The sequence below is a fragment of the Amblyomma mixtum genome, chromosome 3 (genome assembly GCF_055824585.1).
Source record: "Amblyomma mixtum isolate Tamu chromosome 3, ASM5582458v1, whole genome shotgun sequence".
Taxonomy (NCBI): domain Eukaryota; kingdom Metazoa; phylum Arthropoda; class Arachnida; order Ixodida; family Ixodidae; genus Amblyomma; species Amblyomma mixtum.
This window is the reverse complement of record NC_143014.1, coordinates 72516314-72536446: the sequence shown is the minus strand read 5'-3', so window position 1 is coordinate 72536446 and position 20133 is coordinate 72516314. Positions and strand designations below refer to the sequence as shown.

Sequence of the window (20133 nt, the reverse complement as noted above, 5' to 3'; positions counted from 1 at the left end):
CAGAAATGGCGCGTCTCTCTTTTTATCGGAGCGATTCGGCGACCTTTACGTACTTGAGTAAAAAAACACTTTTTGCGCTGAGGAAGCGCTCTTATACACCGCTGCCGTTCATAGTGAGTTCGAGCTTTTCGTGAGGGTCTGCTTCGGTAGACATTTTCGGCGTCCTTGCAGCCGTGGCTAACGCCGTTCAACGGGGTCTTTGAAAGAAAGAGCACAAAAGTGAAGGAAAGCGCAATTGGGTTTTGGCAACGCGGAGACCATTGGATTCGATTCGGTCGCTGTGTGTTTCGAGTGGTGAAGAAGGCTGTATCAGTGGAGGCTGACGTCATCAGCAGTGAACTGAAGCGCGTGTGAGTGCGTGTCTAAATGACATTTAATGTGACCTTACTTAACTACTGCTTTTTGTTTCCCTGCTGAGATCCTACTTTGCCTTTTTTGCTTTAGTTCCCTTCATACACGCCGCTCCCCTGAAACCCCATTTCAGAACAGGAAAATAAAATAGTCTTACTGGGTTTGAACCTTAGCTTGTAATTCCACTTTACTGTTTAAAATAGAGTGCAAGGTCTCGACCAAGGGTCCAAGATGAAATTTTATTTCTTATTTCTGACGAAATGAATTTAGGGATGCTAAGGAGAGACAGGATGCAAACGCAGCGTTCGGTATTTCTGCGCGTCATGCAATCTGCTTTGATTTAAGAAGAAAGTTAAGTTATAATCGTTTTCCCAGTTTGCTGACAGTGAAAGGGAAGCTACTACTATCTAGCACCAGCAATTCAGGGGCCGCACAGTCAACTCTGTTCGCCGTTCAGAACAGCGAGGGATCGGCCAGTGCTCTTATTATTGCCGCATGCAGGGCTATTAGGATTGTCCACGGGACCGGTCGGTACTGCTTAAGAATCACTCTTGCGAATTGTTTCGCTAGCTCGGCCTATGATTCGCTTGCGCGGGCTGCAGTTTCCATTTCAAAGGCACGATGAAAACATCAATCCTGCCTGTTACAATGGCCAGGGCGTTTTCCTGCGACACCTCAGTCTTGTTCTGTATAGCTCGTCCTATGCAAGCGCTGTTTCGTTCACAGTTCACACACTGGCGATCTCGCTTGTATGGCCAGTGGTACAGAAATGGTCTTCGTCGTCTTTTCCGCAGTCGCTGAATCTGAAACTCGTTGTCACCGAATTCATCGTCCCTTGGAACTCCGTCGCCACCGTCTCCTCCTTATATTTAGGTGCATGCAACTGTCTTCGCCTTCCTCGGCGATGCTCAGGCTCTATGCCGTGCCGACAGATTTTTCTAGCTTCCTTACATCAGAGCTCTTGTGAGAGGAGAAAGAGACAGGGCCGTCACAGCGTCTCCGGATAATGGCGAATAGTGTACGCGCTTAGCAGTGACACAAGGCTGTGAATAACACTAGAGCAAACTGCAATAGCAGTCTTCATCAGAAAGATTAGGAGTGTTCCGCATTGGTCGTGAACCGCCCATATAAGAACCCATATAAGCCCGTGCGCCTCTTACGCCTTTCATTACGGGACAAAAAGGAGACAGCTAGAGATACGGAAAGAGAAGAGATGAGCGAAGATACACAAGAACGACCTTCCGTGAGGCAGCTCTATGGGAGACGGTGGTGCTGCCATGTGAGACAGCGTTCAGAGCACATAAGTAAGGCGTAGCCTGGAGAGGCATATATCGTCCCCATCATAACCAAAGCGGTTGATGAAGACGTGTCGCCGAGTTCGCCAACGGTAACTACAACTCACTTTTACATGCGTCTTCACTGCACTGTCCAGCGTTCTCCTGTTCACTTGCCAACCCGCATTCTTGTTCCCAGCTGTTAGCAATCTTGAGGACCAAATACTTATTTTCCTCGAACACCTGCTCTTCCCCTCTTGCATATATTTTGCTCGTTCAGTATTTATGTGAATGCTAGATAGTCCAGAACAACTCCATGTACCGCATACTGACTGCGCTGCAAAACAGGCTTTTTCAGTCGTTTCTCTCAAGATCCTTGCGTAAATTATTCAGTAAAAATGTGGCTGCTTGCGTCCACTTAAGATTGTTTTAAAGTTTCGCCAGACTGCTTTTGCAAGTCGTGCAAGTTGTGCTTTTGCACAACAATAGCACTTCTCTGCCTCTTCCATAAAATAGTTTACAGCCATCATTCCTTCGCACTACATATTACAAAACCAGCCCGCACATCTCGCCGATTGCATAATCACTTCATTTTTAAACACCTTTCGGGAAGGTTCACCGCATTCAACTCATCAGCCCTGCCCCGTGCAATCATTTATTGGAATAGTTCAATAAGCAGCATTTTGTTCTAAAATGTGTTTTTCAACTTAGTTCTATTTTCTGGTTGGTTCCTTGGTATTGTTGTGGCGCACAGGAAAGCTCGAACCCGGGCTCCATTTGGTAGCGTGTTGAGTCGTCGGGCTGAGGAAAATCTGAAGCTTCGAAGGTTGGGGAAATACGAAAACAAGCAGGTTTAATGGCAAGAAACTAAGACACTTATTTACATAAATTTACAAAAGAAGAGCAAGGAATCAAAATTTAAGAGTTCATGACGTCGATCGACTGGATGAGCCTTTTTCCCAGGGCCCAGAGCCTTCGTGCTCACTTTGGGCGCAGGTTAAATAGCCCAAGGCTCCGCCCTTTCACCAGGCGGCAATTCATCGTGACACAAAAGATCGGCACCACACGTCACAGCCAACGAAGACACCTGTTGAGCCCTTTCACCAGGCGGCAATTCATGGGGACACAAACTGGCGAGGAGGAAGCGCAAGTTCGCATCCCTGTCGCACTGTGTTGGCAGCTGGCGTCCATCGAACACAGGTGTGGCATGATGACGTCACAGCCGCAGCTGCGCAGGCTTCCTCTGATTCGTTCCGGGTTTTTTTAAGACGAGGGACACCCTTTTTTCCCCGGTCGTCGGTCCTTCTAGAAGGTCGTTGGCACCGAGCCGTGGGGTCATCTTGGGGGTCAAACGACCCGTCGAAATTGCCGCTACTGTTGAATTGCCACCGTTTCATCGCGAGTCTCAAGATGGGTCGTAACAGTATTGTATAGCGATGTTAAAATAACCATCTTCTATTTGCTTCTGTTTTGCACCTCAGTTATGTAAACCCCATTACATGATACTCTAGTCGGAGCCTCGAGGTATTTGAATTAATTAATTAATAAAAATAGATGAAATAATACTTACAACAGCGACACTTGGTGGAAGGAACCGGGACTGACAATAGGAGTTGAAAATGTAGCCGTTAAATGCATTCCTGCATTAAAAGTGCTTTCGAAGAGGCATTGCGGCATTGATATTTTAGCTCCCCTCTCTAGTAAAGACTGTTCTTGGCAGCCAGGGCAAAAAAAAAAAAAATGCATGTTGCCATGATGTGGGTACGTGCTGCACAGATGGAAGGACAAAAAAAAATGAGGGATCTGTTGGTGATGGGCACGAAAGAGCTCAACTTATAGAGGTCATCTTCAGCACTTGTTTGCATTTAGAGTCCACAGTTAATTTTATATAGCGCACAAAACTTAACTTCTTTATTACTACCAACTTTAGAGCGCGCCGAACGACGTTTTATTTGCCTGAATTGATTTAATTTCCAACTATGGTCTCGGGTGCAAAGGCAAAACTAAAATCCTTGCTTAAACTCTGTGCTGTTCATAACACGTACTGACGGCTGCAGCTCCTTCGCTTGCGGTTCTCAAGCTTCTTTCTTCTTTTTCCTGTGTCCTCTAAAGAACGAATTATGAGTATTGGAACCCGAAGTTTCATTAAGAACATCCCACTCAGGACTCACTTGCGCTATGAAAAACGGGCAAGGTCGCGGCAAACACACACGTTGTAGCTCGTTGGCAATTGTTTAAGGCTAACGAAATGGCTTATTTCTCTGCTCGCAGTAACATTCAGCGACGAAACGAATGCGTCCTTGCTTTCTCTTTATTTTGGGTCGTTTGCTGTTGACAAAGACCGAACAGCAGTTATCATTGCAGGCTATTGCGGGGGCATACTGAGCGGCTTCTGAAAGTTTTATTGCGATTCCAAACGCCCCCGTGTGATTTGGTGCCCTTTGGAACGTAAACAGAAGCGGTTAAACTCGGGCAAAGCACTCCAGCAAGTGGAATTGAGCTGACCATTTCGAGAACCTTGATATAGCTGTTCTTGCTTTCTGTCCTTCTACTTATTTCTTCTGTAAGGGCGAATGTGTTACAAAAGTTAAAACGAACGATGATAAAACTTTGTTTGCGGTTGAGGATGGTTGATTTAGCTTTGTGCGTAATTCGTTTTGTTCTCTCTGTCTGCTGAAGCTGTCGTTCAGTAGATATTCCATCGGTTCAATGCGTGGTGCCAGAACCCGGTGGTTTCAGCCTATCATATTACGTTAAATGAAAAATAAAACCCGTTGCGCTTACTGTAACAACGATACTAGAGCGACAAGCTATAATACCAGCTGGGCTGCTGCTGAAACGTTGCATTGATAATGTCTCACAGCTGGACAGGCAGGACGATCATAATTATCGCTGACATTCTTCATATCCTTTTTTCGTAGCTTCTGTTGGTACAAGGCACAATACCAATTGGTATCTAAACGTCTCAGCAAGAGTGTGCTGCGCCCAAGTCCTCGCCCGCGAAGCTCTCCTGAAGATGTTTGCGTGAGAAGGAAATATTTTTGGGCTATCGGCTCCCACGACCAAAAAGTTTCTTTCCAGGCATTTCATCTTTACGCCTTAAGAGTTAGCTCTGCATATTTTCGGCACCCGCGTGGGTAAGCTATTTTTGCATCGCTCGACCCGAGCGCGTTCCTCGAATCCGGAGGTGAGATGCCAGAGGCTCTTGCCGCTGCTCGAGTAGCCCCGCGCGCGGTTGGTAACCGGATCGCGTTCGGCCCTGAAGGGGTTCCCTTTGAGATGCGACAATGAGGATCCCGCTGCCTGCTCCGACCCACATCATGCCGTCCCCGGCAGGTGACGCTCTTGGAGCGCGTCTTATTCTCAGGTCCCGGGCTCTGGGTCTTCCAAGTGCGCCTGATTGCTCGACACAATCGAGCCGGGGCCCCCGAGAGACCTACGGCGCTTGACAGCCCTGACCGACATTCGCGCGCTATCGGCGCGCACAAGCCTAGCGCCGCCCGGCGAAGACAACGGCTAAGTTTGTTGTGAGGCTCCTCACTTAATTATCGCAGTTCACGGTTCAGCCCCGTCTGTCAGAGCGGCTCCTGCTGCCCTCGGATCACCAAGCGCCGTCTAAACTGGGCCCGAAGAACGCGAATAAAGAGCGCCGCTTTCCTGGCGTCAGCTCCGGCCCTTATCAGAAACTTTCCACTACTGTACAGCTCAAAGTTGGGTCATATTTTTGTCCGAGGCGGTGCGTTCTAAGTTCTGCAGCCCGCTCCATTTTTTCTTGCATCAGTAAGCGGGCGTCCTTGGCGTTTAAACACGCAACATTGCACTTCGTGCCGCGCAAGTTAGGAGGTGGATCCGAGTACGAACTTGGAAAACTCCACAATGAATCGGAGACGGGGGTATAATATGACTATCTGAAGGGAACGGAAAAAGCATTGCGATCAGCATCATGTCTATCATGCATCCCCTATCGATGTCAAGCCTGGCCACAAATCGCTGCGTTTTCTGCTAACGCGTTGCTCGTTCTTTGCCACTGTTGTTAACTGCTGACCGGCAAGAATATTCATCCGCAGTTTCTTTAAAGTTTACTGACCTCATTCTCTCCTCTCACACCGCTCGTGGCTGCTGCTCTGGTTAGTCTCTGCGCTCTCTCCGGAGCCACAAGGACGCTGCTTCGGTTTCAAATGCGTAACGCTGTGCGGGCAACCTTGAACCGAGCCACGCAGCCCCTCTTGGGCCGTGTAGTCAGCGAAAGCCGCGCCTGTTCATTTTCACGGCGCGCGGGCTCACAGAGGCTGCGCGGGAAAAGAAAATGGGCGACCAAAATAAAGCGGCGTGAAATGTTTGTGTTTGGCCCGACGCTTCCTCTATTTCTGCCCGGGGAACCTTCTTTTCTTCTTTCCCACGGCTCCAAAATTAGCGCCGTGGCAGCGACGTGACGAGACTATATTTAATGCCTTGTATCGGCGCCGAGCTTCTCTTCCGATGTGCGCCTGCGCGCTTTACAGGGAGCCCCAGCGACGCGGCCGCCGACAGCGCGCACCAGCCAGCGGCGCGCTATCGCGTGATTTACAGAGGCGCGCCCTTGCACAACACGTATGCGGGCATCTTCGGGCCGCTTGTTTTCGCTGCGCGAACAGTGGTTCCACTTTATTTGTATGTCTAGCTCGCGTTCTGCATGCGAGCATCGGACCCTTCCCGGGGCCCAGGGCTCGCACAAAAGGACCTGTCGATTGCTTCGTGCTCTGGAAATAGCCTTTCGAGAAGTTTCCGTTTGTTTCTGTCTTATTGTTTTTTTTCCTCGAGCTGCAGACGCCGTGCGTCTGCCAATCGGAGCGCGTTCTTGCTCGGTGCCACGTAAAGCGCCTGCCCTTCCACGTATGACTGTGTTAGGGGCTCAGAGGACGAGATAGAAACGAAAGACAGAAATGCGTGCAAGGGAGAACGACGGCCCGTCTTGCAACGCGCCAAAACCACAGTCAAAGAAGCCCATTTGCGGGGGTGCGCCCTCTTTTCGTTTCAGGCGCCGGATTGCGCTCGAAATCCCGCTCCCATGCTAGTCGGTCTTGTTTTCGTGTTTGGCGTAGGCAGCAGACTTGGGGGTGTCTCGTAGCCTCGTATCGGATTTGCAAGAGGGCGGCGGCTGAAGCGAGCATTTCTTCTCGTTCCGCGGCGCGAATGAAACAAAGGTGAAGCGAGCTCTTTGTTTGCGGATCCGGACTTCGGAGTTACTTGCTGGGCTTGGGCTTAAAATTGGTTTCGAATGAGATGTGCTTCGAGCGTGGGATCTCCGTTACAGCCGCCGCGGTGGCTCAGTGGCTATGGTGCTCGGCTGCTGGCCCGAAAGACGTGGGTTCGATCCCGGCCGCGGCAGTTGAATTTCTTTGGAGGAGAAATTCGAGGCCCGTGTACTGTGCGATGTCAGTGCACGTTAAAGAACCCCAGGTGGTCGAAATTTCCGGAGCCCTCCACTACGGCGTCTCTCATAGCCTTAGTCGCTTTGGGACGTTAAACCCCATAAACCAACCAACCATCTCCGTTACAAAGAAAGCGCTAACTTTGGGCGTATTTTGGGGCGAATTATGGCGTAGGCTGTGAAGAAATGTGCGCGAGTGGCTGCCGCTAATTGCGATTTTAGTCGCCGACGCGTCTGCCAAAATGGATTCAGCGTATATTCGCGATGAACGCATGAACATAGAAATGGTGTGACAACGCGCGGGGAGTTGGCATGACGGTTCGCCGCCCTGCCTCTGAATAGTCCTTTCTCTCTAATATGTCTAGTTACGTAAGCGAAAAATTTACTAAACTAAACATAGTAATAGATGTTGCCTTCATGTTCTTGAATGCCACCACGCGTGTGTGATTACGTACGGTGATCACAAGGGCCGTTCAGGGTCGAAAATGCGAAAACAGAGTGCGAACAAAATAAGTGAACCCTTAGCTGAGTAAAATAGCGTTGGTGCTGTGATGTTTTTGTTTGGCAACGTACGCTGCTGTTGATACTACTTGAGGTTACTGTCTATTCGTAAGCCAGTTTATTCAGTTTGTGACTTTGTTTAACATATTTCCTCGCATGCCCCGACTGTTTGCACACTTTTCTGTCCTTGCTAGCTTTCTTTTTTACACTGTTTAAGCACGTTTTTTCGCTCATTCACCCCCCTCCCCCTTCCCCACTTTCCCGTCCTTTTTCTTTATTTTCGCAGATGAAGAGAATGAGAAATCGGTCATGGTGGTCCTCAACGGAGAAGAATCGGAGCTTATCTTCATCGAACATGCTCACCAAGACGAGTTGGTAAGTGCGCAGCTCGGGAGCGTTAATGTTTGTTGTTAAGAACAGCAATCTGCGTTGATTTTTCTCATATATTGGCGTAAGGTACGGACAAATTAGAAAAAAAATTAAGTCCCGTTTTCCTCAGAAATGAAGCACCAATAAAAGAGGCTATAGTTCGCGGGAGCTACGTGCAACCATGGCTGCCGTAAAATCGCTCTGACAAAAAAAAAAGCCTCAATCTGCTAGTATCACCTTTTGCGCGTGACAGAAAAGAATGGCACAGGTACCAAAACTGACAAATATTGGTGAAGATCATACGTCCGCAGGAGGTTGTCAATCGTATTAACTTGCATTAGAGGAAATGCAGATTTCAAGAACGTCACGCAGTTGTAAAAACATTTCAGAAAGAAGTCGCGGTCCTGAACAAAAACTACCAAAACGTGCAAGGCACTTCCTTTTTGCTGGAAGAAGCGTTTTCCACTACTCGTTCCCAGTACCTATAGGCGACAATAATTATCAACACTACAGCCGAACCGCATAATAACCAGATCAGGACTGGATGTGCAGCAAGCATCCTTACTCGACAGACAACAAAACAATTAGAGCCAAAAAAAAAAAGAAAAAGAAAGGGAAATGCCAACAGCAGTCATAAATTTACGCCGCTGGTCTTACGCCTGGATCCTGAGGCTTTTCCGCCCGGTGTACGAGTTTTGATTCACCTTAAGGCGGCGGAATAAATAATGCGGTAGCAATCTCGAAGAGATCGTAGCTAAGCATGGATTATTTCGATGGATGTCATTTTGTTGGTCTTTGTCATTTATCTTCCGCAACCAAAAAGCAATAATCAAGATTTTAAACTTTTTTCTTCGTCCGTTTTTTTTTTCATAACTGCTTGTTCGTGTGCTTCAGATTATTGCTTACATAATGAGCCGAAGAAAAATATATTTAGCGTGCATTGCTTGATAAACTGCGGCCTGCCGCAGAGGATATGACGCTGCGTCGCGGGTTCAGTCCTGGCAGTAGTGGACACCTGCATACTCATAAAGATGAAATGCAAAAACGCGCGTATCCTTAAATTTTGGTGAATGTTGAAGACTCCGAAGTGGCGGAAATTAATACGGAGCCCTCCGCTGCGTTGTACGCATCATAACCTGCGGTGTTGCGTTTGCGCGCAAAAATCCGACATCACAATAAATCCTTAGCAAGTTTCGGTGCTCTGTAGTCTAGTGAGATGTGGCATTCTTAACATCATCCGTGTCCATGCATGGCGTGTGCAGGCACGATTGGGCTTTCTGCGTTCGTTTGTTTTTTGGTCATTGGATGCCCGTGAGGAGCCAGCCAGACTCTACTATAGTGGCTGCCTGATCGTCCCGCTGTTGCCTTGGCGCATGAACGCTGCTTGTTTTCTTTTTCTTCTTAATGTCCCAAGGGCAGTACTGGAATCCATAACTAGTCCTTGAGGTGTTCTCCTAAGGTATGCGTGTAGCCCAAATAAAGGTTGCGAATACTGTACCGTGAGGAAGCGACTGTGAGTGACAATCTTTCTTGTCGCCTATTCCCCCCCCCCCCCTTTTTTTTTCTGGCGTCCAGTTGCAGCACACCAGAAACCCGTGCCAGGCGTTGAGAACTCCACCGACACTATTCAACCCGGCGGCCATGTATCGTCCGGATGCCTACCTTGTCGTCTACAATGTCTGCAGTCGAAGCAGCTTGAAGATCGCCAAGGAGTATCTGTCCTTGATACACCGTTGGGACAACGTGGACCACAAAGCCGTCATCATGGTGGGCAACAAGACAGATCTCGTTCGCCACCGTACCGTCACTACCGACGGTAAGCGTTCGTTGCTCGCTTTTGCTATGACATCAGCACAGGCACCTTAAAAGCAACAGGGACGCCAGATAAAATGTCTACATGGAGCTCAAAACTTCATACTATTATTGCTAGAGCATTATATGGCTCATTTTCAACGGCATGTCTGCAAAACATGTCCGCAGAAAATTTGCCCGCAAAAAACACCACGTGACGTCACGAATTCCGGCCGCGGCGGCTAGAATTTCTTTGGAGGAGAAATTCTAGAGGCCCGTGTACTGTGCGATGTCAGTGCACGTTAAAGAACCCCAGGTGGTCGAAATTTCCGGAGCCCTCCACTACGGCGTCTCTCATACCCTTAGTCGCTTTGGGACGTTAAACCCCCATAAACTAAACTAAACTAGATGCAATAGCGATGGCATTCTGGCTGACCTCAATGCGGTGGAAGCATTCCCGACTACATTCGCACCAAAATTTTGAGCAACCGTTCGTGGTACAGCATTCCGTTGGTGCCATAGCATTTCTCTTTGCATATATAGCTTACATGTTTTAGTCAAGTTGGAGGCTAGCTTGCGACAGCGGTTCGGACCGATGACATATGCACCTTCAGTTGCATGCTTTAAGGTGCAGTTGAGGTGTGCACCGAGATGTCGAGATGTAAGTGTTACTGCACCCTTTCCTTTCCTCAAAAACTTTTCCTTTTCTCAAAAGATATGCTTTCGCGTTCCTCCCCGTAAGCAGGCTTAAGTGCCCTCAGATTTTTTGTTAAGCAATATCTTTACTCAAGAACGACTGTTGTCGGCACTGAAATACCCTAGGAATTCGGAGGAGACGAGCCGACTGTGCGGCTGTGATTAAATCCTTTTAACTCCTTTTAGCACTGCAGTATGCAGCGTAAGCGCTGAGAACGTGGATGGTAACGCTGCCATACTTAAAAAAAAATATTCCCTTTTACTTTTCGCTTACTTGTGCTGATTCGAGGCACCTAGCTCCAAGTGCAGGCAGAAGACAAGACAGAACAAGTGCAGCGTTTGCCAATGTAAGCCGTGGTGTGCGCGCGCGTATGAAGACAGCGCTTGTAACTAGAGAATAATACAGGCAAATTGTATCTATTCCCCGTGTCTGCCAGGTGCTTTTATTGCTGCCTTTTTTTAGATCGAGCACTTTGGCTCTATACTTATCATGTTAGCGCTCTCAAACTTCCCTGACTCCAGCCGACGTTGGTCTTCCAGGTGGGAAGAGCTGTGCCTTATGTCGATACGCACAGAACATTAGTCAGCACGGAAACAATGAGCACGTGTATACCTAGGCTTGCTGAGATCATTAATCGTGCCGCGCTTGCCGGTCTCCCGCATTAACGGCCGGCTCAGCGCAAGGCAAGAAAGGAATCAATCACCGTGAGAGAAGCAACTGTAAAAGTCCCCCGTCGGCCCTTCTAGCGATAGCGTGAGAAACAAAAGGAAATCGAGGCTCGTACATAGCACCATCGCTACTCGATCTTACTGGGTCTTTGCAGCAGGCCCGTATATAGGACCGATCTCGTATCACACGATATGCCATGCAACCTGCTCATATCGAACGTCTCGTTGGCACACACTTGGCGAGAACATTAAAAAGAGAACGTTCCCAGTCTTTCGCTGTCGAAGGCATTGTTTAGGGTGGGCTAAGAAAAGCGAAGAAATACGGAACAAAGAAGGAAATGAACGGGCTCAGCGACACCCATTGTAATAATTGTTGCTCAACACATGGGGTGGAAACTGTCCGGGACGCAAGAGTGCGGTGACCGAAAGCTGAAAGAATGAAAAGGAGCGCATATTATCCGTTTACTACTGCGTATTGCTTTTGATTAGGCATTTCCGAGGGTTATTACGTGCCAGCCCTCATGGCCTGGGGAGAAAAAAAGGTGTTCTGTGACGTCAGCTATCTCGCACTCCCCTATTTTTTTCTTATTTGACTGTACTTCTTTAGCCCAGTAGCCTCGGTGCCGATCGTAATCAGCGCCAAAACATAAAAAATTATTTTGTGGCAATATCGATCAGTTTGGTTCCGATTACTGGAGTTGCGGGGTGCAACGCGACATCAAAGAGGCGCCCCGAAATAGCTGCCTCTCATGCGGGCTCAGAAACCTCTGGCTGTACATTACTGCACGCGACGCCGCATGCAGCTTCCCTTCGGTTTCTCCTCATTACTAGGTACACTGCGCAGCCTCCACATAGGCCTAGTAAACGTCGTTTAGTTTCACAGGTTCGTGTGTATCGCTTCGACGTGCTGCTTTTCAAGGCTGACCGGCTGCAGAGTATTTAAAATCGAATTAGAGTTTTAGACAATAGTCGATATCGATAGGCGTAGTAAGGAATCAAGGTGTTCATGACAAGTGTCGATAATGACGACAACAGTGGAAGTAGCAGTAAGGCTCGAAAATGAATGGCACAGCTTCATAATTTTATCCGAGGAGCAGTAGGTTATAACACTCCAACGAACAGCCCTCAACACGAGAAGCTACCACGGAGAAAAAGTCACATGACCGTTTCGCGTATTTTTCTTGGCCATACGAACAAAATAAGCCACGCGCGCACAATCAATTCAAGTCAAGCGCGCCTGGGTCCGAACTGGGCCCGTGGACTCTGCAGATATTTTCATTGGCTCTGGAACTGGGTAGCTAGTTTACAAACATGTTTCCCGTCCCCCACTTTCCCTTCCTTAGTTCGTATCTGGGTTGCCATGTTCTGGCCGGCGGTCTTATGACACCCTAGAAATAGCATTGAACGTACGTATTTGTGTGCGTATCATCTCGTCTTGCGCCTTTCTCTGTAGTAGGGCGCTCGGCTTGTAGACGAGCGTGCTGCTTTCTATTTGGAGGGCGCAAGTGGTACTAGGCCTCAGCGTCAAGCGCTATCGGGCGTGGATTCTTTCCGCACAGTAAGCGCCGTTGTTCTTCCGGGTAGTTGTTTTGGTCTGCCTTTTTTTTTTCTTGCTTTTCGCACCTTTTTTCCGGCCTTGAAGATCACCTACGTGATTAAAGGAAACCAGATTACGGAAAAAAAAAGGAAACGAAGCAGGAGGCGAGATAGGCAAATCCTTGTTGTGGAGCTCTGTCGACGTTTCAGCAGGTCTACTTGCAGAAAATTAATAGGCGCGGCAGGAAGAATGTAAAACCGCTACGCTCTCCATATAGGCGGCAGAGTGAAATATGGCCGCAACGGCAGCACTCTTTTCGATTGTTGGGTGGAGTACCTCGGCATGGCAGCCCATCACAGCCCAGCAACGCGATATGCATCAAGAGGCGTATAGTTGCCGAAATTTTTATAGGCTCGGTCAGATGTTGTATAGCGGTTAGAAAAGACTGTCATAAAACATTGCTCATCCACTCACTCGAAGGCCGCTGGGTTGAATGTGCGGCGTATTTCCCCCAAACACAAGGTTCACTTCACGCGGGCGGGCAGTGCAGGCCCTCGCCATTGCGTGTGGAGGGCGGAAGGGCGATATTTGATATGCATTCAGCAACCAGAGACCTGGCGCGACGAACGCGCGCCTTATGGGCAGCCGTTTCCATTTGGCCTTCGCACAGGGATCGAAATGCCCGGAAGGGTTAGGCAGAGTGCGCAGCCGACCACTGTCAGTGCGGAAAGCTTGTATGCGTAAGCGCCTTCTTCATCGCCCTGTCGCTTTCCGCGCCTTGAGCCTTGCCCCTTGGAGGTTGTTGCTGGCCATTTCTCGTGCACTGTGCCGCCTGCGTCTGTGTTTCGTTTTGCTGGCTTACTAAACAAAGTGAATGAATGCGTGCTTGAGGAGAAAGAAAGAAACTTTGGTAGACCATGGTTATTCTGGAACCGCTGAAAAAAAGAAGTACTTAACGAAAGAAGCTGAACGATATTTATCACCGGAAGCCTTTGACCGTGGAGCCTGATTTAGCCTCACGGCGTATGAATTCGGGGCAAATTGTGTTCTTTTGCGGTTTACTTTTCGTACCATGACGACAGGTTGTGCGGGGAGGGTAAAGTCCCAGACCAGTCAAACCGTGTCTGCTTGGCGGGGACGGTCAAGCAGACACGGTCAGAAAAGAGCTTCGCTGCGAGGATCTTAGTGGGAAGGGGTGTGTAGCATGCGGTATGTACAGTCGCATGTGGGGGAAACCAGTTTAAGACAGAGCGCCGCAGCAGCGAGCAAAATTGCCGCTACTGTCAACGGTGCTGGCCATGTTTTTGTTTTTTGGCCAAAGCGGCTCTTTCGATTGCGTGACCCTAACGTGTTCGCGAATGAAGGAGCAGCGGTAACGTATGTGGCGGCTTTTTGTTCGCAGACGGACGCTGCTTGGCCACTAACGAGCGGGTCAAGTTCATCGAGACGTCAGCGTGCATCAACCACCACGTGGACGAGCTTCTTGCCGGCCTGCTGCATCAGATTCGCCTCAAGAACCAGATCAGCTACAAGGAGAGCTGTAAGCGCGACTCGGTCCGAATGCGGGGTCGCAACTCCAGCTGCACATCGTCCTTCTCTGGGTGCAAGGCCAAGGTCTTCCTTAAGCGGTTCCTTCGGAAAGCCTGCTCGCGATCGCGGTCCTGCGACGATCTCCACGTCCTCTGAGCGGGACGCCGCTGCCTCCGACATCCTCGGCTCTGGTTGTGTTCTCTCACGTGCGGGCCAACGGGCGAGCACTTATTCGCAGACGCCCATGAGAGCTCGCGTACTCCGAGGGCGAAGGCCGTTGGCGCACTAGTCCCTCTTGGCGAGAGAGAATCGTGGGCGTGTTTTCCACCTGCAGCCCTTGGCTTCATTTGGAGCAGAAGCAAGCTTATAAAGCGCGATACAACACGCGAGGGAAGCTTGGCTGTTCCTGCCTCGCAAGGGGGAGTTATGAGTTTATGCCGACGTGAAAGAGCAAGCAAACCTCTATCTCCGCGGCAAGGGCCTGTCAATAAGTTCCCAGAGACTTCGAGTTCATATCGTGCTGCCTTTCTCTGTACATGTCGGATCTAGTTATCGAGCTCTGTATGACCGCGACGTGGAAGCTGTCTGCCGGTATTTTCGCGCATGCGCACGCGAGTGCATTGAGGCATTGCTTCAGTGACGAAACGCGACAGACTCTTTCCTGCTTTTTTGTTATTTTTGCGCGATTTGAGCAACCTTTAACGCAGACAATTTTCTCCGCCGTGCTCCGAAAGTCGGAGGCAGTGCTTTCAAGCGTCAATGTATCGATTCGCGTAGCCAAATCCGGACTCGATCGAAGAGATTCCGTTTCCTTGCGTTTTTTTTTTATTACTCTACTTCAGACACCCTGGCGAACGTCGCTGTCTTTCACAAACGTGCCACTTTTATATCGAGAAACGCCTTGACAGGCTTGAACGCTCTGTATGAAGCGACGCAGAAGGAGCTGAACAAGTTTTCTCAGGGAGCTTTGCAGGAGCGGCGGCATCTCTTCTGGTTCGGCTGAATGTACAAAAGCGATGTTCTAAATGTCTGCAAATGACTAAGGGCCTGCTTTCCGGAGCAGTCTATCATACGAGTTTCTGACAAATTGTCAGGTAACAAGGTTGTTCTGGTAACTTGTTGATAACCCTTCGCAATGTTTGGATTTCATTCCTCTCAACAGAACCCTTCGCGAAGTGTTGTGCCCGGAACAGTGCGGGTCATCTCGTCGATTACACAGAGAGGGGGAAGAACATGCTGCCTTTTCGTTTTTTTAACGAGTGTACAATTCACCTTTATCTTTTATTTTTTAGTTCCTTCGAGTGGGAACAATGTGCAGGCCCAAAATGCGAGAGTAATGGAACAGCTTGGAGGTCGCTTCGTAGAGGAAAGGAAACCGAAAGAGATAATCGTATCATCTTGATGCTCACTGTCCTGACGTTTGTACAGGAAGTCGTGCTTTCAAAGGTCTCTCTTCTTTTGTTGTACATTTCGCTTCCGTTGTTTACGTAGCGTACGATTCGTTGTGTCTCACTGTGTGCGCACAATGTTTCTGCATCCGTTCACGAACACACACACACACATCGGTTCATATTTCAGAAGCGCTGAAGTGAAAGCGACTGCTGGTCAGTGGTTTGTATGCACAACTCCAACTGTCAGTTTATTTATCTTATTATTTTTTACGCGCTCTATACGCGTGTCATCTATACCTTCCACATTGTCTTCGGCGTTGTATGAGATTGTTGTCACACGTAGCTTGTTACAAGTGCACCTGATGTATTGGATGTGATTTTTCGCTCTTGGTGTTCTTGCCGTTGATGTCTTTGCCTCTGTTGTCTTGTTGCTGATGGATCTTGATTACGGTTGCTGTACTTTCAACTGGCTCAAACGATTACGCAAAAAAAAAAGAAAAGTAATGCATGCCTTCGTCTTTGACGCATTGTTTTCGGTTGGCTAATTTGCCTTTTATTTTGTAAAAAAAAAAGCATATTATAACCGTTTTCTTCTCTGTTTAAGGAGCTACAAAGTTTTTTGCTTTGGGCTTTCTTGATTTCGTTTTCGAATAAAATATACACTTGTGGTATCATGTGTTTCTTCATCTTTATTTTGCCGGAAGTAAGTTCTATGACAAGAGTTTACTTTCGCTTGCTTCTTTTTCTGATTTTTAGAAGCATATATGCTTAGTGTATGACCTTATTTTCACTTCTGTCTTTTCTTTTTACCAGTAACACTGAGTTTAGTTTTTAAGGCATGTTAAATATATTCCGTGAGTTTAGAATTTTGACGTCGAAAAGCTTGTTTTTGGTTTGCAAGAGAAAAAAAAAAACGTGAGAAAATAGAACTTTAATTTTACGCTCCTTTGGAGACACTTGACGCTTACTCTGACCAGTTTCTACGCCATAAGTTTGTCCTTTTAACAATCCATGGAATGTCATTATCTTCCTAAATTTCGTTTCATATAGAGTGATTCATGCCCAAGAGTCGTTTCTAATTATGAACGTTAATCATGTGCCCCCATGTTCTGAAGAAAATGAACTAAACGTGAGTGGGTAAAGCTTTTGGGGATTTTTTTTTTTCTTTCGGTAAGAAGCATTTTCTGGAAGCTCACTCGTCATATAAGCTGGTTACCAACACCCACCCCAGAAACTATGTCCCTTATTTCTCTTTCGCTAACCTCTGGGGAGAGCGTTTTTCGTGCCTTCTCTTTGAAGTGCTACAGCGCCCGTCTTAGTGGACTGAATCTTTGCCACGTGCCTGGGATGCCGTGAATTGCGACTAGGTCGATTTCACTACGAATATCAGCTTACCTGTGTTACTGGAGACGAAGCCGTTAGACGCGCTGCTTTTCTTAGCTGACGTTGAAAAGACTGCCGCGAAGAAAAGACAGAGATATGCCAAATGTGTGGAAGCGGAGGCCGGTCGGAGTAACGTGTTTGGCCTGCTACTCCCCTCTAGGGAGATGGAAAGGGTTAAAGACAGAAATTGGGAGAGGGTTAACATGCGTGGTGATGACGGCAGAATACAGTGACCTGTACTGCAACGAAGGAATACATCTAATACTGATAGAGGTCGTTTTTTGTTTTCTTCATTTGCAATCATTCATCATTATTAACTTTTCGACGGGCTATGCAGCGGCGCGTTTGTCGAGAATAATAGCAAACAGCAAAACGTGCCGTGAAAAAAACAGCAGCAGGCTGTAGACGCGGCACTTGTCTCAAGGCTTCCACACAACTATCAGCGTAGTGGTCAGGCGGCGATGATCGCACAGGAATCGACCTAGCAGTGGCAGTGCCCATGCACGGCGAGCGTGACGAGATCGGTTCACTGGCCGGAACGGTCGACTTGCTTCGTTACTCTGAGTCCGCACTAAGGGTTCGGCCTCTGTCTTCGAGAAAGAACAGCGGCCCGGGAGAGGGCAGCGCTGTCGTCGACGGCGGCAAAGCGGCGGCAAAGCGGCGATAAACGGCTCAGACACAGGGAGCAAACCCGCCGTCGGCGTCATCCCCTTCACATCGCGTCACTGGGCGGGCTGCTAGGAGCGGTGTTTGTTCGGGGGACCTTCACGGGACGCCCCGGCGAGGAAAGAGAGCAGTTTCGGAAACGATGGTCAAACACGTACGCGGCTGCGACAAATACTCGAGCTCCTCCTGTTTGCACTGAGACGCCCGAGCAAGCCTCCGCATCTCTGGGATGCAGGAGTCTCGGCTCGGCCGGTTGTATACGGACAAAGAAGGTTGCAAAATCACAGCAGCAGCACCCACGGGAACAAAGCGCGACCAATTTTCTCCAAGTTTTCCTCATGCTGCAGGGTATTTTATAGACAGCCAGCCGCGAACACACAGTTCCTCCCTCGTTCTGTTTCGAGGAAAACATGGCATTAAATTTACCTACCTTCCGACTGCTAACAATTTTAAGGCCTTATCCGCAAGAAATCAGGAAGTGGGTCAGTTTCTTTTTATTTAAATCGCTGTTTTAAAGGTTCTTTAGAGATACAGATACACTTGCCTTATACATCGCGCCACGGTGTATTGCGCATTCCATAATTCTTGTACATTTAAGAGTACAAACACTACATTTCACCATACCGAGACAGTGCGTGCTTTTCACGGGAATATCCCCCACTTCGAGTCGATCACTAAACATAGGCGCAAGAGAGAAAAAAGAAAAGCGAGGTTCAGTAGAGCGCATTGACCGTACGCAGGCCAAGGGCGACGAAAAGTAGAAAGCTCGTCGTTTTGAGAAACCTTCTTTGGAGTTGTAGTCATTTCGAAACATATTTCTTTAGCACATCACTTCCTGCAAAACCCGATAAGGAAGTGAGAGTACCTTGTCCCAAATGATGTAATTGCTTTGTTGTTGTTTCAAAAAAGTTGAGCAAAGCTCACTTTGTATTGTTGCATTCAAGAAGCAGTACCATCTTAAAGCACCTAATTTCAAAAAGTTTCTATTGTCCAGCAAGCCTCTATTGGCAATTTTTTTTTGTGGCTGCATACTCTCGTGCGGCAACGAGATTTGCCGGGTAATTTGAAGTTTAATTCAGCTTGCTTTTAAATTTGCTTGCACATTTTGTAGCCACATAAGTAGAACCGTCGCGTAATAGAACTTGCATTAATGTAACAATACCCTTGAAGGCAAATCGATGCGGGACGCATGCAGTTTTTCTAATTCGTAAGAATACGAGTAAAATGGTGTCGTTTCCTTCGATTACCCTCCTGTCCACCTCTTTCCTCGTCCATACTTACTTGCGTCAGCCTGTAACGCAAGAAATGAAGGGCTAGGGTATTAAATGTCCTGTCCCTTCTACACCGTCGCAGCAGTAAGCGTGGTCTTTGCGGCAGTATTAGCGGTCCTCTGTCGTATTTCAGTCGTGTTATTTGCGGGAGTGGCGAGCACAGCTTCGGGTCCTGCAAAACTTGCACGCTTTGGCGCAGCAAACTTAAGCAATAGCAAAGTCCCGCGCAATCACGCGTGTCTCTGCGGCCATCATTTGTGACCGTTCCGCCTCAGCATCTGCAATTCTTGCTCAGCTTGTCGTCCAATGGCCCGATCGGACTGTGCCAAATCCTCTGTCAGTTCGACCAGACAGCGTTACCAATGAGAGCTTGGTGGCCTTGAATATGCATCAGTAAACTCCCGATCCTGAAAGGCGAGAACAAATTCTCTTTTACGGCTTTGTTTCAGCTTGTTTTATATATATGTATATATAAACGAGATTGAATTGACACGAGATAGAAAAACAAGTGTCTTTAATCTAACATCTTCGTCAGAGGTCAGACCCTGGTCGAAACGTTAGTATAAAGACAGTTGTTTTTCTACCGTGTGTCAACTCAATTACGTTTGTCTACCGGATCCATCCGACGATCTATATATATATATATAGCGAAGTATAGGCTTCGTTAAAGAAAACATATTTATTGGACTCGACGTCCTGAAGTATGTTTTGAAGAAGAGGACCGTATGAACGAAAACCCGGCCGAAACGTTGGAAATACATCATCGTTCTCGTGCGACCCTCTTCTTCTTCAACATTGCGTGCGTGCGTGCGTGTGTGTGTGCGTGAGTGCATGTGCGCGTGCGCATGTGCGTGTGCGTGCGTGCGTGCGTGCGTGCGTGCGCGTGCGTGTGTGCGTGTGTGTGTGTGTGTGTGCGTGCGTGCGTGTGTAGTTGCTGGGGCGTAATATACAACGATGCGGATCGGTGGCCTATGCAGAGAACGGGTCTTGATAATTTCAGATTCTCGTTCCTTCAAATGGTAGACCGGCATGTTTTAACAACTGATGGTTGTGGCTAACACAGCGGAAATACGGGGAAAGGCCGGAAATCCTGGTTGTTGGCTAGAAATGATTCTTTTCCTAATTGTACGGTTGGATTTTGGGCTTTTCGGAGATAAACACGTACGCATTGATAAACCACGCTGGAAGCGAGTTCCAGTTAATCTGAACTACCTGGGATTCTTCAGAGGGCTGAGCTAAGCCAATAAGCACACACGGGCGCTCTTGTTTCCGATGCAAGCAGCCGCGGGTGCCT

The 20133-nt window shown here is 48.2% G+C and overlaps 1 protein-coding gene across 1 annotated transcript in view; it reads left to right on the top strand.

Moving 5' to 3' along the window:
* The window catches only part of LOC149350579 (uncharacterized), a 54576-nt gene extending 38386 nt beyond the window's left edge, over positions 1-16190 (top strand). The window contains exons 2-4 of the mRNA XM_089579620.1: positions 7823-7911; positions 9481-9721; positions 14001-16190. Coding sequence (XP_089435746.1) covers positions 7823-7911; positions 9481-9721; positions 14001-14284 — 614 coding nt within the window. The 3' untranslated portion in view covers positions 14285-16190. The remainder of the gene's footprint in view (positions 1-7822; positions 7912-9480; positions 9722-14000) is intronic.
* The last annotated feature ends 3943 nt before the right edge of the window (positions 16191-20133 follow it).